Source organism: Dama dama, chromosome X, assembly GCF_033118175.1.
Source record: "Dama dama isolate Ldn47 chromosome X, ASM3311817v1, whole genome shotgun sequence".
In the NCBI taxonomy this organism is placed as follows: domain Eukaryota; kingdom Metazoa; phylum Chordata; class Mammalia; order Artiodactyla; family Cervidae; genus Dama; species Dama dama.
This window is the reverse complement of record NC_083714.1, coordinates 42,856,965-42,874,197: the sequence shown is the minus strand read 5'-3', so window position 1 is coordinate 42,874,197 and position 17,233 is coordinate 42,856,965. Positions and strand designations below refer to the sequence as shown.

General features: G+C 39.6%; 1 protein-coding gene across 4 annotated transcripts in view; it reads left to right on the top strand.

Moving 5' to 3' along the window:
• The window catches only part of MCF2 (MCF.2 cell line derived transforming sequence), a 76,510-nt gene that overhangs the window by 43,076 nt on the left and 16,201 nt on the right, over positions 1-17,233 (top strand). For all 4 annotated transcript variants that reach the window (XM_061136063.1, XM_061136061.1, XM_061136060.1 and 1 more), the window contains 6 exons: positions 908-1,023; positions 1,136-1,205; positions 3,241-3,333; positions 15,098-15,190; positions 15,927-16,052; positions 16,740-16,961. In XM_061136063.1, coding sequence (XP_060992046.1) covers positions 908-1,023; positions 1,136-1,205; positions 3,241-3,333; positions 15,098-15,190; positions 15,927-16,052; positions 16,740-16,961 — 720 coding nt within the window. The remainder of the gene's footprint in view (positions 1-907; positions 1,024-1,135; positions 1,206-3,240; positions 3,334-15,097; positions 15,191-15,926; positions 16,053-16,739; positions 16,962-17,233) is intronic.

Here is a 17,233-nt window from a genome sequence, read left to right as displayed (position 1 = left end):
GATCTATCTCACACATGATAATATACATGCTTCACACATGATAATATACATGCTTCAATGCCATTCCCTCAAATCATCCCACCCTCGCCTTCTCCCACAGTCCAAAAGACTGTTCTTTACATCTGTGTCTCTTTTGCTGTCTTGCATACAGGGTTATCATTACCATCTTTCTAAATTCCATATATATGCATTAGTATACTGTATTGGTGTTTTTCTTTCTGACTTACTTCATTCACTCTGTATAATAGGCTCCAGTTTGATCTACCTCATTAGAATTGATTCAAATGCATTCTTTTTCTGGAATTCATTAGGAAGTGCTTTGGGCAGACTTCTCTTTTTGTCTCCTTCCTTGATTGTTTGTTAAATGTGTGCATTCTGGTTCTCCCTCTGCAGTGAGGATTGTGGCTTCATTACAGAAGAGATAAGCTGTTCCGTTAGGAATACAGTGGATTGTTATAATTATTCCCTGGGTGCTATTTAGAGATCATGATATAAAGCCCTGAGTATGGGAGAAAAGCATTCACTTGTTACAAATGTCATATCAGTAATATTAATTTGGTCTGGCAAAACTCAAACACTTATTCCCTATTTAAGGAGAAGTTAATAACCTGTAATATCATCTTTCATACCTGGTTTCTATTTTGTTTCCTGTTAGCTACCCTGAAGGCCAAAAAGTTATCCCTTTCTTCTACCCATTGAGTAGAAAACCTGGACTTCCTTGTCCTGCTATTTAAAATAATAATAATAGTGGATAACTTGGGGGGAACTAGAAGATATGAATATTAAAATTACAAACAACTTTACCCTCTAATCCCATATACTTTCTGCTGTACTTGTACCTTTGGTGGCCCAATCGAATGTTGATGTGACTATTTTTTAAATGAATAAATGTATTTATTTTGGGTAGGGCTATAGAGCGGAGATGGATAATCCAGAGATGTTTGTTCTTATGCCACCGCTCCTGAGAAGTAAAAGGGATGTTCTCTTTGGAAACATGGCAGAAATATATGAATTCCATAACAAGTATGTAATTGCTGAATTGAATTTTCTTTTTTGTGATTATTATTTAAAAGGTTGTTGACCAATGTAGCATATTTCACATAAAATTGTGGTTTTTTCTTTGAAATTTTTACAGCATTTTCATGAGCAGTCTGGAAAGTTGTGTTGATGCTCCAGAAAGAGTGGGACCTTGTTTCCTGGAAAGGGTTAGTTCAATGATTATTTCAAAATATATAAATATATAGGCCACCAACATAGCATGTCATTTTCCAGATTTGGAGACAAGGTAGGCATTATTTTTGATGTCCTTTTATTTTTGCAGGCAACACATCACTCCAGCAAGTATTTAATGCTAAATCAAGTTTTGTTACAGGAATAGGGTATTGGAGCATGCAAATGGCTATTGTATTCTGTGGCATCAAATGCTATAGTGGCTCAGCTTGTGACCTCTGACCCCTGGGTGATCCCAGGAGTCCAGGGACCATCCTGGCTGTGAAGATGAAAGAGTTGGAATCATCTTGGCACACCATTCTTGGCTTGGTTAATTTTTAGCTTGAGAGATGCCCTGATATTCCCCTCTAGTACATGTGAAGTCTTCAAATCAAATATAGTCTGGCTTTCAGACACTGAGGCATCTATCACAGGAACTTTGCAAAACAGGGAGCTGTGTGTTCTTTTTATTCTACAATATCTTTCAAGAGGCTCATGTCTCTGTGTCCCACGGGTATACTTAGTATAATTGACTTCCCAGGCTCTGTAATCACACTCTCCTCCATTAGAGTTTTCTCTCTCAATGTTCTCTGCTTATCTAGTTCTTGCACTTCCTGAAAGATCAGTTTTGTTTTGACTTGAGAGTCAGTTTGATAGAGGTGATCACTGAAAGCCTCCAAGGAGATATCTTATCTCAGGAAGCGTTTATGGAGTGAGAAGATAGTAAGGATAAGGCAGGACCTTTCTCAACATATCCGAACATTTTAAGACATTTAAACCATGGCCACCTGATGTGAAAAGCTGACTCCTTTGAAAAGACCCTGATGCTGGGAAAGATTGAAGGCAGGAAGAGAAGGGGATGACAGAGGATGAGGTGGTTGGATGGCATCACCGACTCAATGGACATGAGTTTGAGTAAACTCCAGGAGTTGGTGATGGACAGGGAGGCCTGGTGTGCTGCAGTTAATAGGGTCACAAAGAGTCGGACACAACTGAGCGACTGAACTGAACTGAACTGAAACCATGGCCAGATTCTTCCCTAATTCTTCCCTAATTCCCTAAGTAATAGCAGCTCCTCTTGCCTTTGAACTTCTATGGTACTTAATGTCTGTGCTACTCATTGGGAATTTTACATGTACTATGCATGTTTACACATGAATTTCATGAATTCTTTCTCCAACTAGATGGAAAACTGATTGAGGCAGGGTCCGTATCCTGTATATTTTTGTATCTCTAGTAAGGTCAGCAGAGTTCTTGGCAACCAGTAGTTTAATAAATGCCTATTGATCTCTTCATTCATTCAGTAGTCATCAACTATTCAGTACCTAGTTTGAGCCAAGCACTGAACTAGGCAATGTGAAATACCAAGACTATTCACATAGGAAAAGAGGGATTCCACTGTGTACAGTGTCAGTTGTGCTATATTAAAGTTGTATGAAGGGTCTTATAGGAGTCAAGAAGAAGTGCATCTGATACTGACTGGAGGTATAAATGATGGCTGTATAGAAGAGATGACTCGTGAGATGAGTGTTAATGACTGAGTAGGAGGTAGCCCATTAGATGAGGGTCAAAGGAACAGGGAGAGAGAAAAGGGTGAGCAGATACCGCACAGGGTTCTGATACAATGATGATGGTTCAGTGAGGACCCAGGGACCTCGAGAGTTACTATAAGTTCATTCACTAAGGAACGGAGTGACTGAGAGCAAAGAAAGAGTGTATCTCTTGGTACCCAGTTAGCTTGTAGTAATTAAAAAAGTAGTCTGTTTTCATAGTTCATTCAGAGAAGGCTTTTTTCCCTCTAACTCTCAAACTTGGTAAGTGGAAGTTATGAAATTACTTGGATAATTATGTGTCCCTCTCCCCGGTTTGCTGGGCATGCTGGTCTTGGAATATATAGAAGGCTTCTGACCTGGCCCTTTAAGCCACATTCCCTGTGATGCTTGGCCACACTGACTCTTGCACAGCCTTTCTTGATAAGAAAAGGACATATTTACAAATCGCTAATACATTTGCATTTTCTTTTTATCACAGAAAGATGATTTTCAAATGTATGCCAAGTATTGTCAGAATAAGCCCAGGTCAGAGGCAATTTGGAAGAAGTATTCAGAATGCGCCTTTTTCCAGGTATAGTAATTGTTCAAGTATTGGATAAAGTCTCTGTGGAAGATACTGGGATATTCCTTATTTATAAATTCATTTTCTGCTTTCAGTAAGTTTTATATGTGTGTGTGTATGTGTGTGTGTTAGTCACTCAGTCATGTCTGACTCTGCAACCTTATAGACTATAGCCCAGCAGACTCCTCTGTCCATGGGATTCTCCAGGCAAGAATACTGGAGTGGGTAGCCATTCTCTTCTCCAGGGGATCTTCCCGACCCAGGGATCAAACCTGGATCTCCTGCGTTGCAGGAAGATTCTTTACCATCTGAGGAAGACTTTTATATATATATATATATATATAAAAGTGCGGTTTGACCCTCCGCAAAATATACATATATGTATACCAACATATTTGCCACTTCTCAGAGGCAACTACTTTCTGCTTTTTTAGCTATTTATTTCATTATTTACCTCCATATCTCCAAATATCATACTTATATTGCTGCTTCCCATGATAGAAGATGAGCATTTAGCTTTCTTTCACTGTTCTTGCCTCCCTGGAGAGTTTCTGTTGTCTTCACATTGGTTATGGCCTAATAATATTCCATAGTATGGATATTCCACACTTTATTTACCCATTCATCGCCTGATAGACATTTGAGTTGTCTCTACCTTTTGTGTGGGCTTCCCTTGTGGCTCAGCTGGTAAAGAAGCCACCTGCAATGCAGGAGACCTGGGTTTGATTCCTGAGTTGGAAAGATCCCCTGGAGAAGGGAAAGGCTACCCACTCCAGTATTCTGGCCTGGAGAATTCCATGGACTGTATAGTCCATGGGGTCACAAAGAGTCGGACATGACGGAGCAACTTTCACTTCACTTCACCTTTTGTGTACAAGCTTTTGTGTCAACATTATTTTCTTTTCTCTTTTCCATGGACCTGGGTATGAAATTGCTAGGTCAATTCTGTTTTACTTTTTGAAGAACCGTTAGATTGTTTACCAAAGTTGCTGCACCATTTTGTATTCCTACCAGCAGTGTAAGAGGGGCCTAATTGCTCCACACCCCCACCAACAGTGGTTTGTATCTAATTACTTCTTAAACAAACATTTTTTTAATGTTCTTATATTTGTATTTGTATTTTAAAAATAAATTTATTTATTTTAATTGAAGGCCAATTACAATACTGTAGTGATTTTGCCATACACTGACATGAATCCGCCACTGGTGTACATGTGTTCCCTATCCTGAAGAACCGCCCCACCTCCCTCCCAATCCCATCTCTCTGGATCATCCCATTGCACCAACCCCGAGCACCCTGTCTCATGCATTGAACCTGGACTGGCATTTCATTTCACATATGATAATATAGATGTTTCAATGCCATTCTCCCAAATGATCCCACCCTCGCCCTCTCCCACAGAGTCCAAAAGACTGTTCTATACATCTGTGTCTCTTTTGCTGTCTTGCATATAGGGTTATCATTACCATCTTTCTAAACTCCATATATATGCGTTAGTATACTGTATTGGTGTTTTTCTTTCTGGCTTACTTCACTCTGTATATTAGGCTCCAGTTTCATCCACCTCTTTAGAACTGATTCAAATGTATTCTTTTTAATGGCTGAGTTATATTCCATTGTGTATATGTACCACAGCTTTGTTATCCATTCGTCTGCTGATGGACATCTAGGTTGCTTCCATGTGCTGGCTATTATAAATGCTGCGATGAACATTGGGGTACATGTGTCTCTTTAAATTCTGGTTTCCTTGGTGTGTATGCCAAGGAGTGGGATTGCTGGGTCATATGGCAGTTCTGTTTCCACTATTTTAAGGAATCTCCACACTGTTCTCCATAGTGGCTGTACTAGTTTGCATTCCCATCAACAGTGTAAGAGGGTTCCCTTTTCTCCACACCCTCTCCAGCATTTATTGTTTGTAGACTTTTGGATAACAGCCATTCTGACTGGCATGAAATGGTACCTCATTGTGGTTTTGATTTGCATTTCTCTGATAATGAGTGATGTGGAGCATCTTTTCATGTGTTTGTTAGCCATCTGTATGTCTTCTTTGGAGAGATGTCTGTTTAGTTCTTTGGCCCATTTTTTGATTGGGTCATTTATTTTTCTGAAATTGAGCTGCAGGAGTTGCTTGTGTATTTTTGAGATTAATTCTTTGTCAGTTGCTTCATTTGGTATTATTTTCTCCCATTCTGAAGGCTGTCTTTTCACCTTGCATACAGTTTTCCTTGTTGTGCAAAAGCTTTTAAGTTTAATTAGATCCCATTTGTTTATTTTTGCTTTTATTTCCAATACTCTGGGAGGTGGGTCATAAGGATCCTGCTGTGATTTATGTTGGAGAGTGTTTTGCCTATGTTTTCCTCTAGGAGTTTTATAGTTTCTGATCTTACGTTTAGATCTTTAACCCATTTTGAGTTTATTTTTGTGTGCGGTGTTAGAAAGTGTTCTAGTTTCATTCTTTTACAAGTGGTTGACCAGTTTTCCCAGCACCACTTGTTAAAGAGATTGTCTTTTCTCCATTGTATAGTCTTGCCCCCTTTGTCAAAGATAAGGTGTCCATAGGTGTGTGAATTTATCTCTGGGGTTTCTATGTTGTCCCATTGATCTATATTTCTGTCTTTGTGCCAGTACCATACTGTCTTGATGACTGTAGCTTTGTACTATAACCTGAAGTCAGGCAGGTTGATTCCTCCATTTCCATTCTTCTCTCTCAAGATTGCTTTGGCTATTCGAGGTTTTTTGTATTTCCATACAAATTGTGAAATTCTTTGTTCTAGCTCTGTGAAAAATACCATTGGTAGCTTGATAGGGATTGCATTGAATCTATAGATTGCTTTGACTCATATACTCATTTCCACTATATTGATTCTACCAATCCATGAACACGGTCTATTTCTCCATCTATTTGTATTCTCTTTGATTTCTTTCATCAGTGTTTTATAGTTTTCTATATATAGGTCTTTTGTTTCTTTAGGTAGATATATTCCTAAGTATTTAATTCTTTTTGTTGCAATGGCAAATGGAATTGTTTCCTTAATTTCTCTTTCTGTTTTCTCATTGTTAGTGTATAAGAATGCAAGGGATTTCTGTGTGTTAATTTTATATTATGGAACTTTACTATATTCACTGATTCAGTTCAGTTCAGTTCAGTTGCTCAGTCGTGTCCGACTCTTTGTGACCCCATGAATCGCAGCATGCCAGGGCTCCCTGTCCATCACCAACTCTCGGGGTTCACCCAAACTCATGTCCGTTGAGTCGGTGATGCCATCCAACCATCTCATCCTCTGTCATCCCCTTCTCCTCCTGCCTCCAGTCCCTCCCAGCATCAGGGTCTTTTCCAATGAGTCAACTCTTCACATGAGGTGGCCAAAGTACTGGAGTTTCAGCTTCAGCATCAGTCCTTCCAATGAACACCCAGGACTGATCTCCCTTAGGGTGGACTGGTTGGATCTCCTTGCAGTCCAAGGGACTCTCAAGAGTTTTCTCCAACACCACAGTTCAAAAGCATCAATTCTTCGGTGCTCAGCTTTCTTCACAGTCCAACTCTCACATCCATACATGACCACTGGAAAAACCATAGCCTTGACCAGACGCACCTTTGTTGGCAAAGCAATGTCTCTGCTTTTTAATATGCTATCTAGGTTGGTCATCACTTTCCTTCCAAGGAGCAAGCGTCTTTTAATTTCATGGCTGCAATCACCATCTGCAGTGATTTAGGAGCCCAAAAAAATAAAGTCTGATACCGCTTCCACTGTTTCCCCATCTATTTGCCATGAAGTGATGGGACCAGATGCCATGATCTTAGTTTTCTGAATGTTGAGTTTTAAGCCAACTTTTTCACTCTCCTCTTTCACTTTCATCAAGAGGCTTTTTATTTCCTCTTCACTTTCTGCCATAAGGGTGGTGCCATCTGCATATCTGAGGTTATTGATATTTCTCCTGGCAATCTTGTTTCCAGCTTGTGCTTCTTCCAGCCCAGCATTTCTCATGATGTACTCTGCATATAAGTTAAATAAGCAGGGTGACAATATACAGCCTTGATGTACTCCTTTTCCTATTTGGAACCAGTCTGTTCCATGTCCAGTTCTAACTGTTGCTTCCTGACCTGCATATAGGTTTCTCAAGAGGCAGGCCAGGTGGTCTGGTATTCGTATCTCTTTCAGAATTTTCCACAGTTTATTGTGATCCACACAGTCAAAGGCTTTGGCATAGTCAATAAAGCAGAAGTAGATATTTTTCTGGAACTCTCTTGCTTTTTTGATGATCCAGCAGATGCTGGCAATTTGATCTCTGGTTCCTCTGCCTTTTCTAAAACCAGCTTGAACATCTGGAAGTTCACAGTTCACGTATTGCTGAGCCTGGCTTCGAGAAAGCTCTAGTAATTTTCTGGTGGAATCTTTAGGGTTTTCTATGTAGAGGATCATGTCATCTGCAAACAATGAGAGTTTTGCTTCTTCTTTTCCAATCTGGTTTCCTTTTATTTCTTTTTCTTCTCTGATTGCTGTGGTCAAAACTTCCAAAGCTATGTTGAATAGTAGTGGTGAGAGTGGGCACCCTTGTCTTGTTCCTCACTTTAGGGGAAATGCTTTCAATTTTTCACCATCGAGCATAATGTTTGCTGTGGGTTTGTCATACATAGCTTGTATTATGTTGAGATATGTTCCTTCTATTCCTGGTTTCTGGAGGGTTTTGATCATAAATGGATATTGAATTTTGTCAAAGGCTTTCTCTGCATTTATTGAGATAATCATATGGTTTTTATCTTTCAGTTTGTTAACGTGGTGTATTATGTTGATTGATTTGTGGATATTGAAGAATCCTTGCTTCTCTGGGATAAAGCCCACTTGGTCATGATGTATGATTTTTTTAAATTAATTAATCAATTAATTTTACTTTACAACATTGTATTGGTTCTGCATTACATTGACTTGAATCCGCCATGGGTGTACATGTGTTCCCCATCCTGAACCCCCACTCCCACCTCCCTCCCCATCCCATCCCTCTGGGTCATCCCAGTGCACCAGTCCCGAGCATCCTGTATCATGCTTTGAACCTGGACTGGCGATTCATTTCACATATGATAATTTACATATTTCAGTGCCATTCTCCCATATCATCCAGCCCTCGCCTCTTCCATAGAGTCCAAAAGACTCTTCAATATATCTGTGTCTCTTTTGCTGTCTCCCATACAGCGTTATCATCGCCATCTTTCTAAATTCCATATATGTGCATTAGTATACTGTACTGGTGTTTTTCTTTCTGGCTTACTTCACTTTGTTAATGTGGTGTATTGCATTGATTGATTTGTGGATATTGAAGAATACTTGCCTCCCTGGGATAAAGACCAGTTGGTCATGAAGTTTGATCTTTTTAATATGTTGTTGGATTCTGTTTGCTAGAATTTTCTTAAGGATTTTTGCATGTATGTTCATCAGTGATATTGGCCTATAGTTTTCTTTTTTGTGGCATCTTGGTCAGGTTTTGGTATTAAGGTGATGGTGGCCTCATAGAATGAGTTTGGAAGTTTACCTTCCTCTGCAATTTTCTGGAAGAGTTTGAGTAGGATAGGTGTTAGCTCTTCTCTAAATTTTTGGTAGAATTCCGCTGTGAAGCTGTCTGGTCCTGGGCTTTTGTTTGTTGGAAGATTTCTGATTACAGTTTCAATTTCCATGCTTGTGATGGATCTGTTAAGATTTTCTATTTCTTCCTGGTTCAATTTTGAAAAGTTGTACTTTTCTAAGAATTTGTCTATTTCTTCCAAGTTGTCCATTTTATTTGCATATAGTTGCTGATAATAGTCTCTTATGATCCTTTGTATTTCTGTGTTATCTGTTGTGATCTCTCCATTTTCATTTCTAATTTTGTTGATTTGATTTTTCTCCCTTTGTTTCTTCATGAGTCTGCCTAATGGTTTGTCAATTTTATTTAACTTCTCAAAGAACCAGCTTTTGGTTTTGTTGATTTTTGCTATGGTCTCTTTTGCTTCTTTTACATTTATTTCTGTCCTACTTTTTAAGATTTCGTTCCTTCTGCTAACCCTTGGGTTCATAATTTCTTCCTTTTCAAGTTGCTTTAGTTGTAGAGTTAGGTTATTTATTTGACTTTTTTCTTGTTTCTTGAGGTATGCCTCTATTGCTATGAACTTTCCCCTTAGCACTGCTTTTACAGTGTCCCATAGGTTTTGGGTTGTTGTGTTTTCATTTTCATTCGTTTCTATGCATATTTTGATTTCTTTTTTATTTCTTCTGTGATTTGTTGGTTATTCAGCAGCGTGTTGTTCAGCCTCCATATGTTGGAATTTTTAATAGTTTTTCTCCTGTAATTGAGATCTAATCTTACTGCATTGTGGTCAGAAAAGATGCTTGGAATGATTTCCAGTTTTTTGAATTTACCAAGGCTAGATTTATGGCCCAGGATGTGATCTATTCTGGAAAAGGTTCCGTGTGCACTTGAGAAAAAGGTGAAATTGATTGTTTTGGGGTGAAATGTCCTATAGATATCAACTAGGTCTAACTGGTCTATTGTATCACTTAAAGTTTGTGTTTCCTTGTTAAATTTCTGTTTAATTGATCTATCCATAGGTGTGAGTGGGGTATTAAAGTCTCCCACTATAATTGTGTTATTGTTAATTTCCCCTTTCATGCTTGTAGCATTTGTATCACATATTGTGGTGTTCCTATGTTGGGTGCATATATATTTATGATTGTTATATCTTCTTCTTGAGTTGATCCTTTGATCATTATGTAGTGTTCATTTTTGTCTCTTTTCACAGCCTTTATTTTAAAGTCTATTTTATCTGAAATGAGTATTGCTACTCCTGCTTTCTTTTGGTCTCTATTTGCATGGAATGTCTTTTTCCAGCCCTTCACTTTCAGCCTGTATGTGTCCTTGTTTCAAGGTGCGTTCTTTGTAGACAACATCTATAGGGGTCTTGTTTTTGTATCCATTCAACCAGTCTTTGTCTTTTGGTTGGGGCATTCAACCCATTTACATTTAAGGTAATTATTGATAAGTATGATCCCGTTGCCATTTACTTTATTGTCTTGGGTTCTAGTTTATACACCCTTTCTGTGTTTCCTGTCTAGAGAAGATCCTTTAGCATTTGTTGAAGAGCTGGTTTGGTGGTGCTGAATTCTCTGAGCTTTTGCTTGTCTGTAAAGCTTTTGATTTCTCCTTCATATTTGAATGAGACCCTTGCTGGGTATAGTAATCTGGGCTGTAGGTTATTTTCTGTCATCACTTTAAGTATGTCCTGCCATTCCTTCTGGTCTGAAGAGTTTCTATTGAAAGATCAGCTGTTATCCTATGGGAATCCCCTTGTGTGTTTGTTGTTTTTCCCTTGCTGCTTTTAATATTTGTTCTTTGTGTTTGGTCTTTGTTAATTTGATTAATATGTGTCCTGGGGTGTTTCACCTTGGGTTTATCCTGTTTGGGACTCTCTGGGTTTCTTGGATGTTGGTGACTCCTTCCCCATTTTAGGGAAGTTTTCAACTGTTATCTCCTCAAGTATTTTCTCATGGTCTTTCTGTCTTCTTCTTCTGGGACTCCTATGATTCGAATGGTGGGGCATTTAACATTGTCCCAGAGGTCTCTGAGGTTGTCCTCATTTCTTTTAATTCTTTTTTCTTTTTCCCTCTCTGTTTCATTTATTTCTACCATACTATCTTCTACCTCACTTATCCTATCTTCTGCCTCCGTTGTTCTACTGTTGGTTCCCTCCAGAGTGTTTTCGATCTCATTTATTGCATTATTCATTATATATTGACTCGTTTTTACTTCTTCTAGGTCCTTGTTAAACATTTCTTACATCTTCTCGATCCTTGTCTCCAGGCTATTTAGCTGTAACTCCATTTTGTTTTCAAGATTTTGGATCATTTTCACTATCATTATTTGGAATTATTTATCAAGTAGATTCCCTGTCTGTTCCTCTTTTGTTTGGTTTGGTGGGCATTTATCCTGTTCCTTTGCCCGCTGAGTATTTCTCTGCCTTTTCATCTTGTTTATATTGCTGTGTTTGGGGTGGCCTTTCCATATTCTGGCAGTTTGTGGTTCGTCTTTATTGTGGAGGTTCCTTGCTGTGGGTGGGATTGGACAGATGGCTTGTCAAGGTTTCCTGGTTAGGGAAGCTTGTGTCGGTGTTCTGGTGGGTGGAGCTGGATTTCTTCTCTCTGGAGTGCAATGACGTGTCCAGTAGTGAGTTTTGAGATGTCAGTGTGTTTGGTGTGACTTTGGGTAGCCTGTGTATTGAAGCTCAGGGCTATGTTCCTGTGTTGCTGGAGAATTTGCATGGTATGTCTTGCTCTGGAACTTATTGGCCCTTTGGTGGTGCTTGGTTTCAGTGTAGGAATGGAGGCTTTTGATGAGCTCTCATTGATTAGTGTTCCCTGGAGTCAGGAGTTCTCTAGTATTTTCAGGATTTGGACTTAAGCCTCCTGCCTCTGGTTTTCAGTCTTATTCTTACAGTAGCCTCAAGACTTCTCCATCTATACAGCATTGATGATGAGACATCTAGGTTAATAATGAAAAATTTCTCCACAGTGAGGGACAGCTGGAGAGGTACACAGAGTTACATGGAGAGGAGAAGAGGGAGGAGGGAGATTAGGTGACCAAGAGGAAAAGAGGGGGAATCAAAAGGCGAGAGAGCAAGCTAGCCAGTAATCACTTCTCTATGTGCTCTCCTCAGTCTGGACCCCCTCAGAGATGTTCACAGAGTTACACAGAGCAGAGAAGAGGGAGGAGGGAGACAGAGGTGGCCACGAGGGTAAAAGGGGGAATCCAAAGGAGAGAGACAGATCTAGCCAGTAATCAGTTCCCTAAGTGTTTTCCACAGCCCCGAACACACAAAGAGATTCACAGAGTTGGGTAGAGAAAAGAAGGGAGAGGGAGGAATTAGAGGCAAACTGTTGGAGAAAGAGAGTCAAAAGCGGGAGAGAGCAATCAAGCCAGTAATCTCACTCCCAAGTAAAAATGGGTACTGAAGATTTGGTTCTTATAGGTACAAAATTGGTAAGAAATACCAAAAAGCAAAGATTAAAAATCTAGAGTAGAGGTTAGATTCCAAAAAATACAATATTAATAAAACAAAACAAAGTCACAAACATTATAAAATATATATATGAAGTTTGCTTTAAAAATAGGGTCTTTTGTTTTTGCAAGGTAATAGTAGATTATAAAAATGAAAATTAAAGGGGTAATAGAGGACTTAAAAGTAAAAAAAAATTTTTTTAAACATTTAAAAAGTGATAATAGTAAAAATATATCTAGGACTTTCTCTGGAGCTGTTGTGGACATGTGGGGTCAGTTCATTTTCAGATAGTTCCTTGATCTGGCTTGTACTTCTCAAGATCTATAGGCCCCTTCCTATGTAGTCAGTTCTAACTACAGGGTTTTAATTTATTGCACCTGTCACTTCCAAAGTGGTTCCCTATGTTTATTTTAGCTTCTTCTGTTTGCTGGTCTCTTCAGTGTCTAATTTCCTCCCTGAAACAAGGGGGCGGTGGTGGTCACTTATTTATGCTCATTTGTTCAGTCATGCTGTGGGGAGGGAGGAAGACTGCAAACAAATGTCACTGGCGTGTGTGGGGAGTGCTTGCAGTGTCTCAATCACGCTGGGTTTGCCCCGCTCATGGCGTGTGTGCTTTCCCAGTCTACACTGCTCAGGCTCCAGGTTGCTCTGCTGGGGAACTGTCTAAGGCGGGCCCTGGGTTGCATGCACTTCCCAGGTCTGAGCCACTCAGGTTCAGGTTCTCGGGTACTCCACAAAGGCACAGACTCGATTGGACCTGCGTTTTGTGCACTTTCCAGGTCCAAGCAGCTCAGGTGACCAGGTGCTTGGTGAATGCAGTCACCCCCAGTTGGAGGGTGCATCTTATCACCTCCCCCGTCCCAGCTGCTTGGTTTTCTGGGTGTACAACGGGCGCTCCTTCTCAGGTGTGCCGTGTGTCTCTTCTGGGGAGCTGATCTCTGGCTGTGACCCTCCTGGTGGATGTCAACCGTCCAGAATCCCAAGAAGTCTTGGTTACAATGAAGCCTGCTTGCAGTTTGGTAGATGATGCCTCTCTGGGGCCGCGATTGCCCCCTTCCAACTCTGGCTGTCCCCGCCTGCCTATCTCCGGCAGGGGATGGGCTGGTCTGCAGCCGGCTAGCTCTGCTCAGTTCTTTGTTCTGTGAGTGAGCCTGGCAGTGCCTTAGGTTAGGGCTTTTCGTGGGATAGTCATCCCACAGTCTGGGTTGCTATCTCAAGTTAGTTCCCTCAGGTTGCCCTCGGAGCATTCAGGCCCGGTCCTTACCCTAAGCAATGCACCCCATGCCTCCCTGTCCAGGCCCTGCTTGCTAGTGGTGGATGCAAACGTCTGGGCTGCTTCTTTGCTGGGAGTTGCTGTTAGGCACGTAATCTGTGGGTTTTGATTATTTATTTATTTATTTATTTTTCCTCCCAGTTATGTTGCCCTCTGAGATTCCAAGACTCTCCACAGACCTGCTGGTGAGAGTGTTTCCTGGTGTTTGGAAACTTCTCTCTTTTTTAAGACTCCCTTCCCAGGACGGATCGCCATCCCTACTTCTTTTGTTTCCTTTTTATCTTTTATATTTTGTCCTACCTCCTTTCAAAGACAATGGGCTGCCTTTCTGGGTGCGTGATGTCCTCTGCCAGCATTCAGAAGTTGTTTTGTGGAATTTGCTCAGTGTTCAAATGTTCTTTCAATGAATTTGTTGGGGAGAAAGTGGTCTCCCCATCCTATTCCTCCACCATCTTAGGACTGCCCCTTAAACAAGCATTTAAAATTACTTCTTAAACAAACATCTGTTTTTTAAACCCCACCTTCATCTCCAACTTTCAGAGGAGGAAGAGGAAGACATTCTTGGAGGAGGGGGAAAGGTGTTCTTGAACATAAATTGAGTTGTTCCTTGGCTTTACCCTTTGCCAGTTTCCAAATTTTGTAGATGTTTTCCCCTCTCTCATCTTGTAACTTTAGGCTTTGCCTTGTAAAAATGTTTCCATCGTGTCAGTTGAATTTCATGAGTGAAAAGAGCCAAATACATGTGTCAGTTCACCATTTTTAACCATAAGTTGATAATTGAATTAGATGTATTGAATTTTACCCATATATAGAGGAGGGTCCTGGATCTTACACAGGTATCTCCTCTCCCATTCCCTTTGTGTTCTGCACTTCCTATATGCACATTCCATCCTAAATAGCTTCATTTTGCCCTAAGTATGGACTCTACAATGTTCCCAGGACCCAGAGTCATGACTCTTATATTTATAGTGGCAGCAAGCCAGTAATCAGATGAAATATAGCACTAGTTGATAACGGCTATATTTTTCTTGTGACATTTAGGAAACTCTTCTCATACCCAGTCTGATTTATATTCAGTGCAACCTATTTCTTTTCTGGGTCTTGTCCTGTGGAACTGAGCCTTTTGTTAATTTTCTTGGATACTCTGAAGAACTTTCTGGTCATGTTAACCTAGGATCATTCATTGCTTTCTGACTTTTTAAGCATTCCACATGATTGTGAATTTATACATAATTTTTTTTAGTCTTTGAAATTTGGGGATTTTCTCTCTCTCCAATCCTTGAAGTAATGTTCACTGTAGTTTTCCATATATACTGCCTCTTACAGTTTCCATACCATATAGGACAGTGATCTTTCTGGTAAATTTTCCTTGAGATGTAAGAAACATCCATGCATTGGGTTTAATCAGTGAACATTTGGCATATTCATAGGCAAATGTCTTAATTTAAACTTATTAATAATTCTATTTTAATGACAGGAATGTCAAAGAAAATTAAAACACAGACTTGGTCTAGATTCCTATTTACTGAAACCAGTGCAACGTATCACTAAATACCAGTTACTGTTGAAGGTAATTACATGAAGCATTTCTTTCTTTCTTTACTTACTTTTTTGGGTCAGATGTAGCAAAGCCATTAAAAAGGAAGCACTAGAAATAGGTAGGCTCCCTAAATGGGAGGGCTAGATATAGCAGTAGAATCTATGCTTTTAGCTGTTTAACTGTCCATACAAATTACACTGATATATGGACAAGATTGACTGCAGAACTTTTACTGTTGTTAAGCGGAACTAAGCAAATATTCCTTGTAGTTTTGAGACTGTATTTCCTATAAGCCTTCTCAGTGAAAAATAAAGATAGCATATCCCTGAGTAATGTGAAAGGATTCCTAAAATGTCATGTTAGGTATAAATACAACATAGATTGTTTTAAAATATCTTTTCACAATGTTCTATGGTGTACGCATGGTGAATATAGTTAATTGCTCTACATGGAGGACCAAAAAGATGTGTAATTGTTTTAAAAATGAATCTCTAGTGTGTCCTAATAGCTATTGTTTGCCAGCCCCGGAAGTATTGAATGTTCTTTGCTTTCTACTGTTTAGTCACTATTCCATTTCTTCCCCAGTTTTGACATTGTTATTAAATATAGTATTAATGTGACAAATAGCATGTGAAAGAAATTACTCAAAAAAGTGCCATTATCTTTGGATTCCTCCTTGAAAGCATGTTAGCCAAAAATATATTCATTTTCTCCAGTTATTAATATCTGCCTAATATTAAGTTTAACTCTTGACTTCTAATTACAGGAGCTATTAAAATATAGCAAAGACTGTGTCGGATCTGTAGAATTAAAGGAGGCACTTGACACAATGCTGGATTTACTGAAGTCAGTTAATGACTCAATGCATCAGACTGCAATAAATGGCTATATCGTAAGTAGATCTTCATGATTGTTGCAGTTTTACAGGGTAAGCATGTTAACATCTCTTTCTTCCTCTCCTGGAACAACTGAGAAATAAGACGTAAGAGGCAGACAAACAAAGGATCTAAATGTCAGCATTATTACTTATGATGCTAAGTGGAAAATTGGCTTCAGATCAGCAGCCAGATGGATTTACGACATTCCCCTTGTCCCTAACAAGGCCTACCCCCAAGTGCAGACCTTGGGAGATCCCACGTCATGGGATGTTTGGGTCTATTCTAAGGAGACATATGGTCTCAGAAGTGTTCTTTGCCCAGGTCCAAGATAGAGAGATGGAAGAAAGAGATCAAATCTTTAGGAGTTAGTTCCACCCCATGGGAAAACTTGGATTGGAAGAGCTCACTTGCCAATCAGGACTGAGGAAGCCATGGGGAGAGTTGGCCCAGCTGAAATACCTCCACATGGAGACATGAAGCCAGGGAAAAGGAACTTTCTTCTATCTCCCAGTCCCACAGTCATTTTGTAACTGGCTGACACATGGCATGTTTTCATGTGAAAAGTTATGATGAATGAAACTTTTAAAACTATAAATTATGCTTCAGGGTTTTAGTAGCTCAAGCTAAACACTGTAATGATGCTGTCAGAGATCTGAATGCCCTTCTGCCCTGTACTAATGAGCTGAGGTTTTCTGTTCCAGGGAAACTTAAATGAGCTGGGCAAGATGATAATGCAGGGTGCGTTCAGTGTTTGGATTGGACACAAGAAAGGTACTACAAAGATGAAGGATTTTGCTAGATTCAAACCAATGCAGCGGCACCTTTTCCTGTATGAAAAAGCCATTGTATTTTGTAAAAAGCGCGTTGAAAGTGGAGAAGGCGGTGATCGATACCCATCATACAGTTTTAAGCACTGTTTGAAAGTAAGACCTTTTGAATTGTATAATGTAATAGTTTCTCGTGTATACATATACTGTATTCAAGTTTGTGTACTTTTTCAGTTCAGCTGACTGGGTTTTACGCTTTAGTCACACACATTTGTTTATTTTTTTCTAAACAAAATCTTTTGTTTTAAACTGAAGTATAATTGGCCTATAACATTATATTTGTTTCAGGTATGCAGTGTAATGAGTCAATATTTGTACATATTGTGAAATGATTGCCACAAATAACATCCATCACCACACAGTTAAAA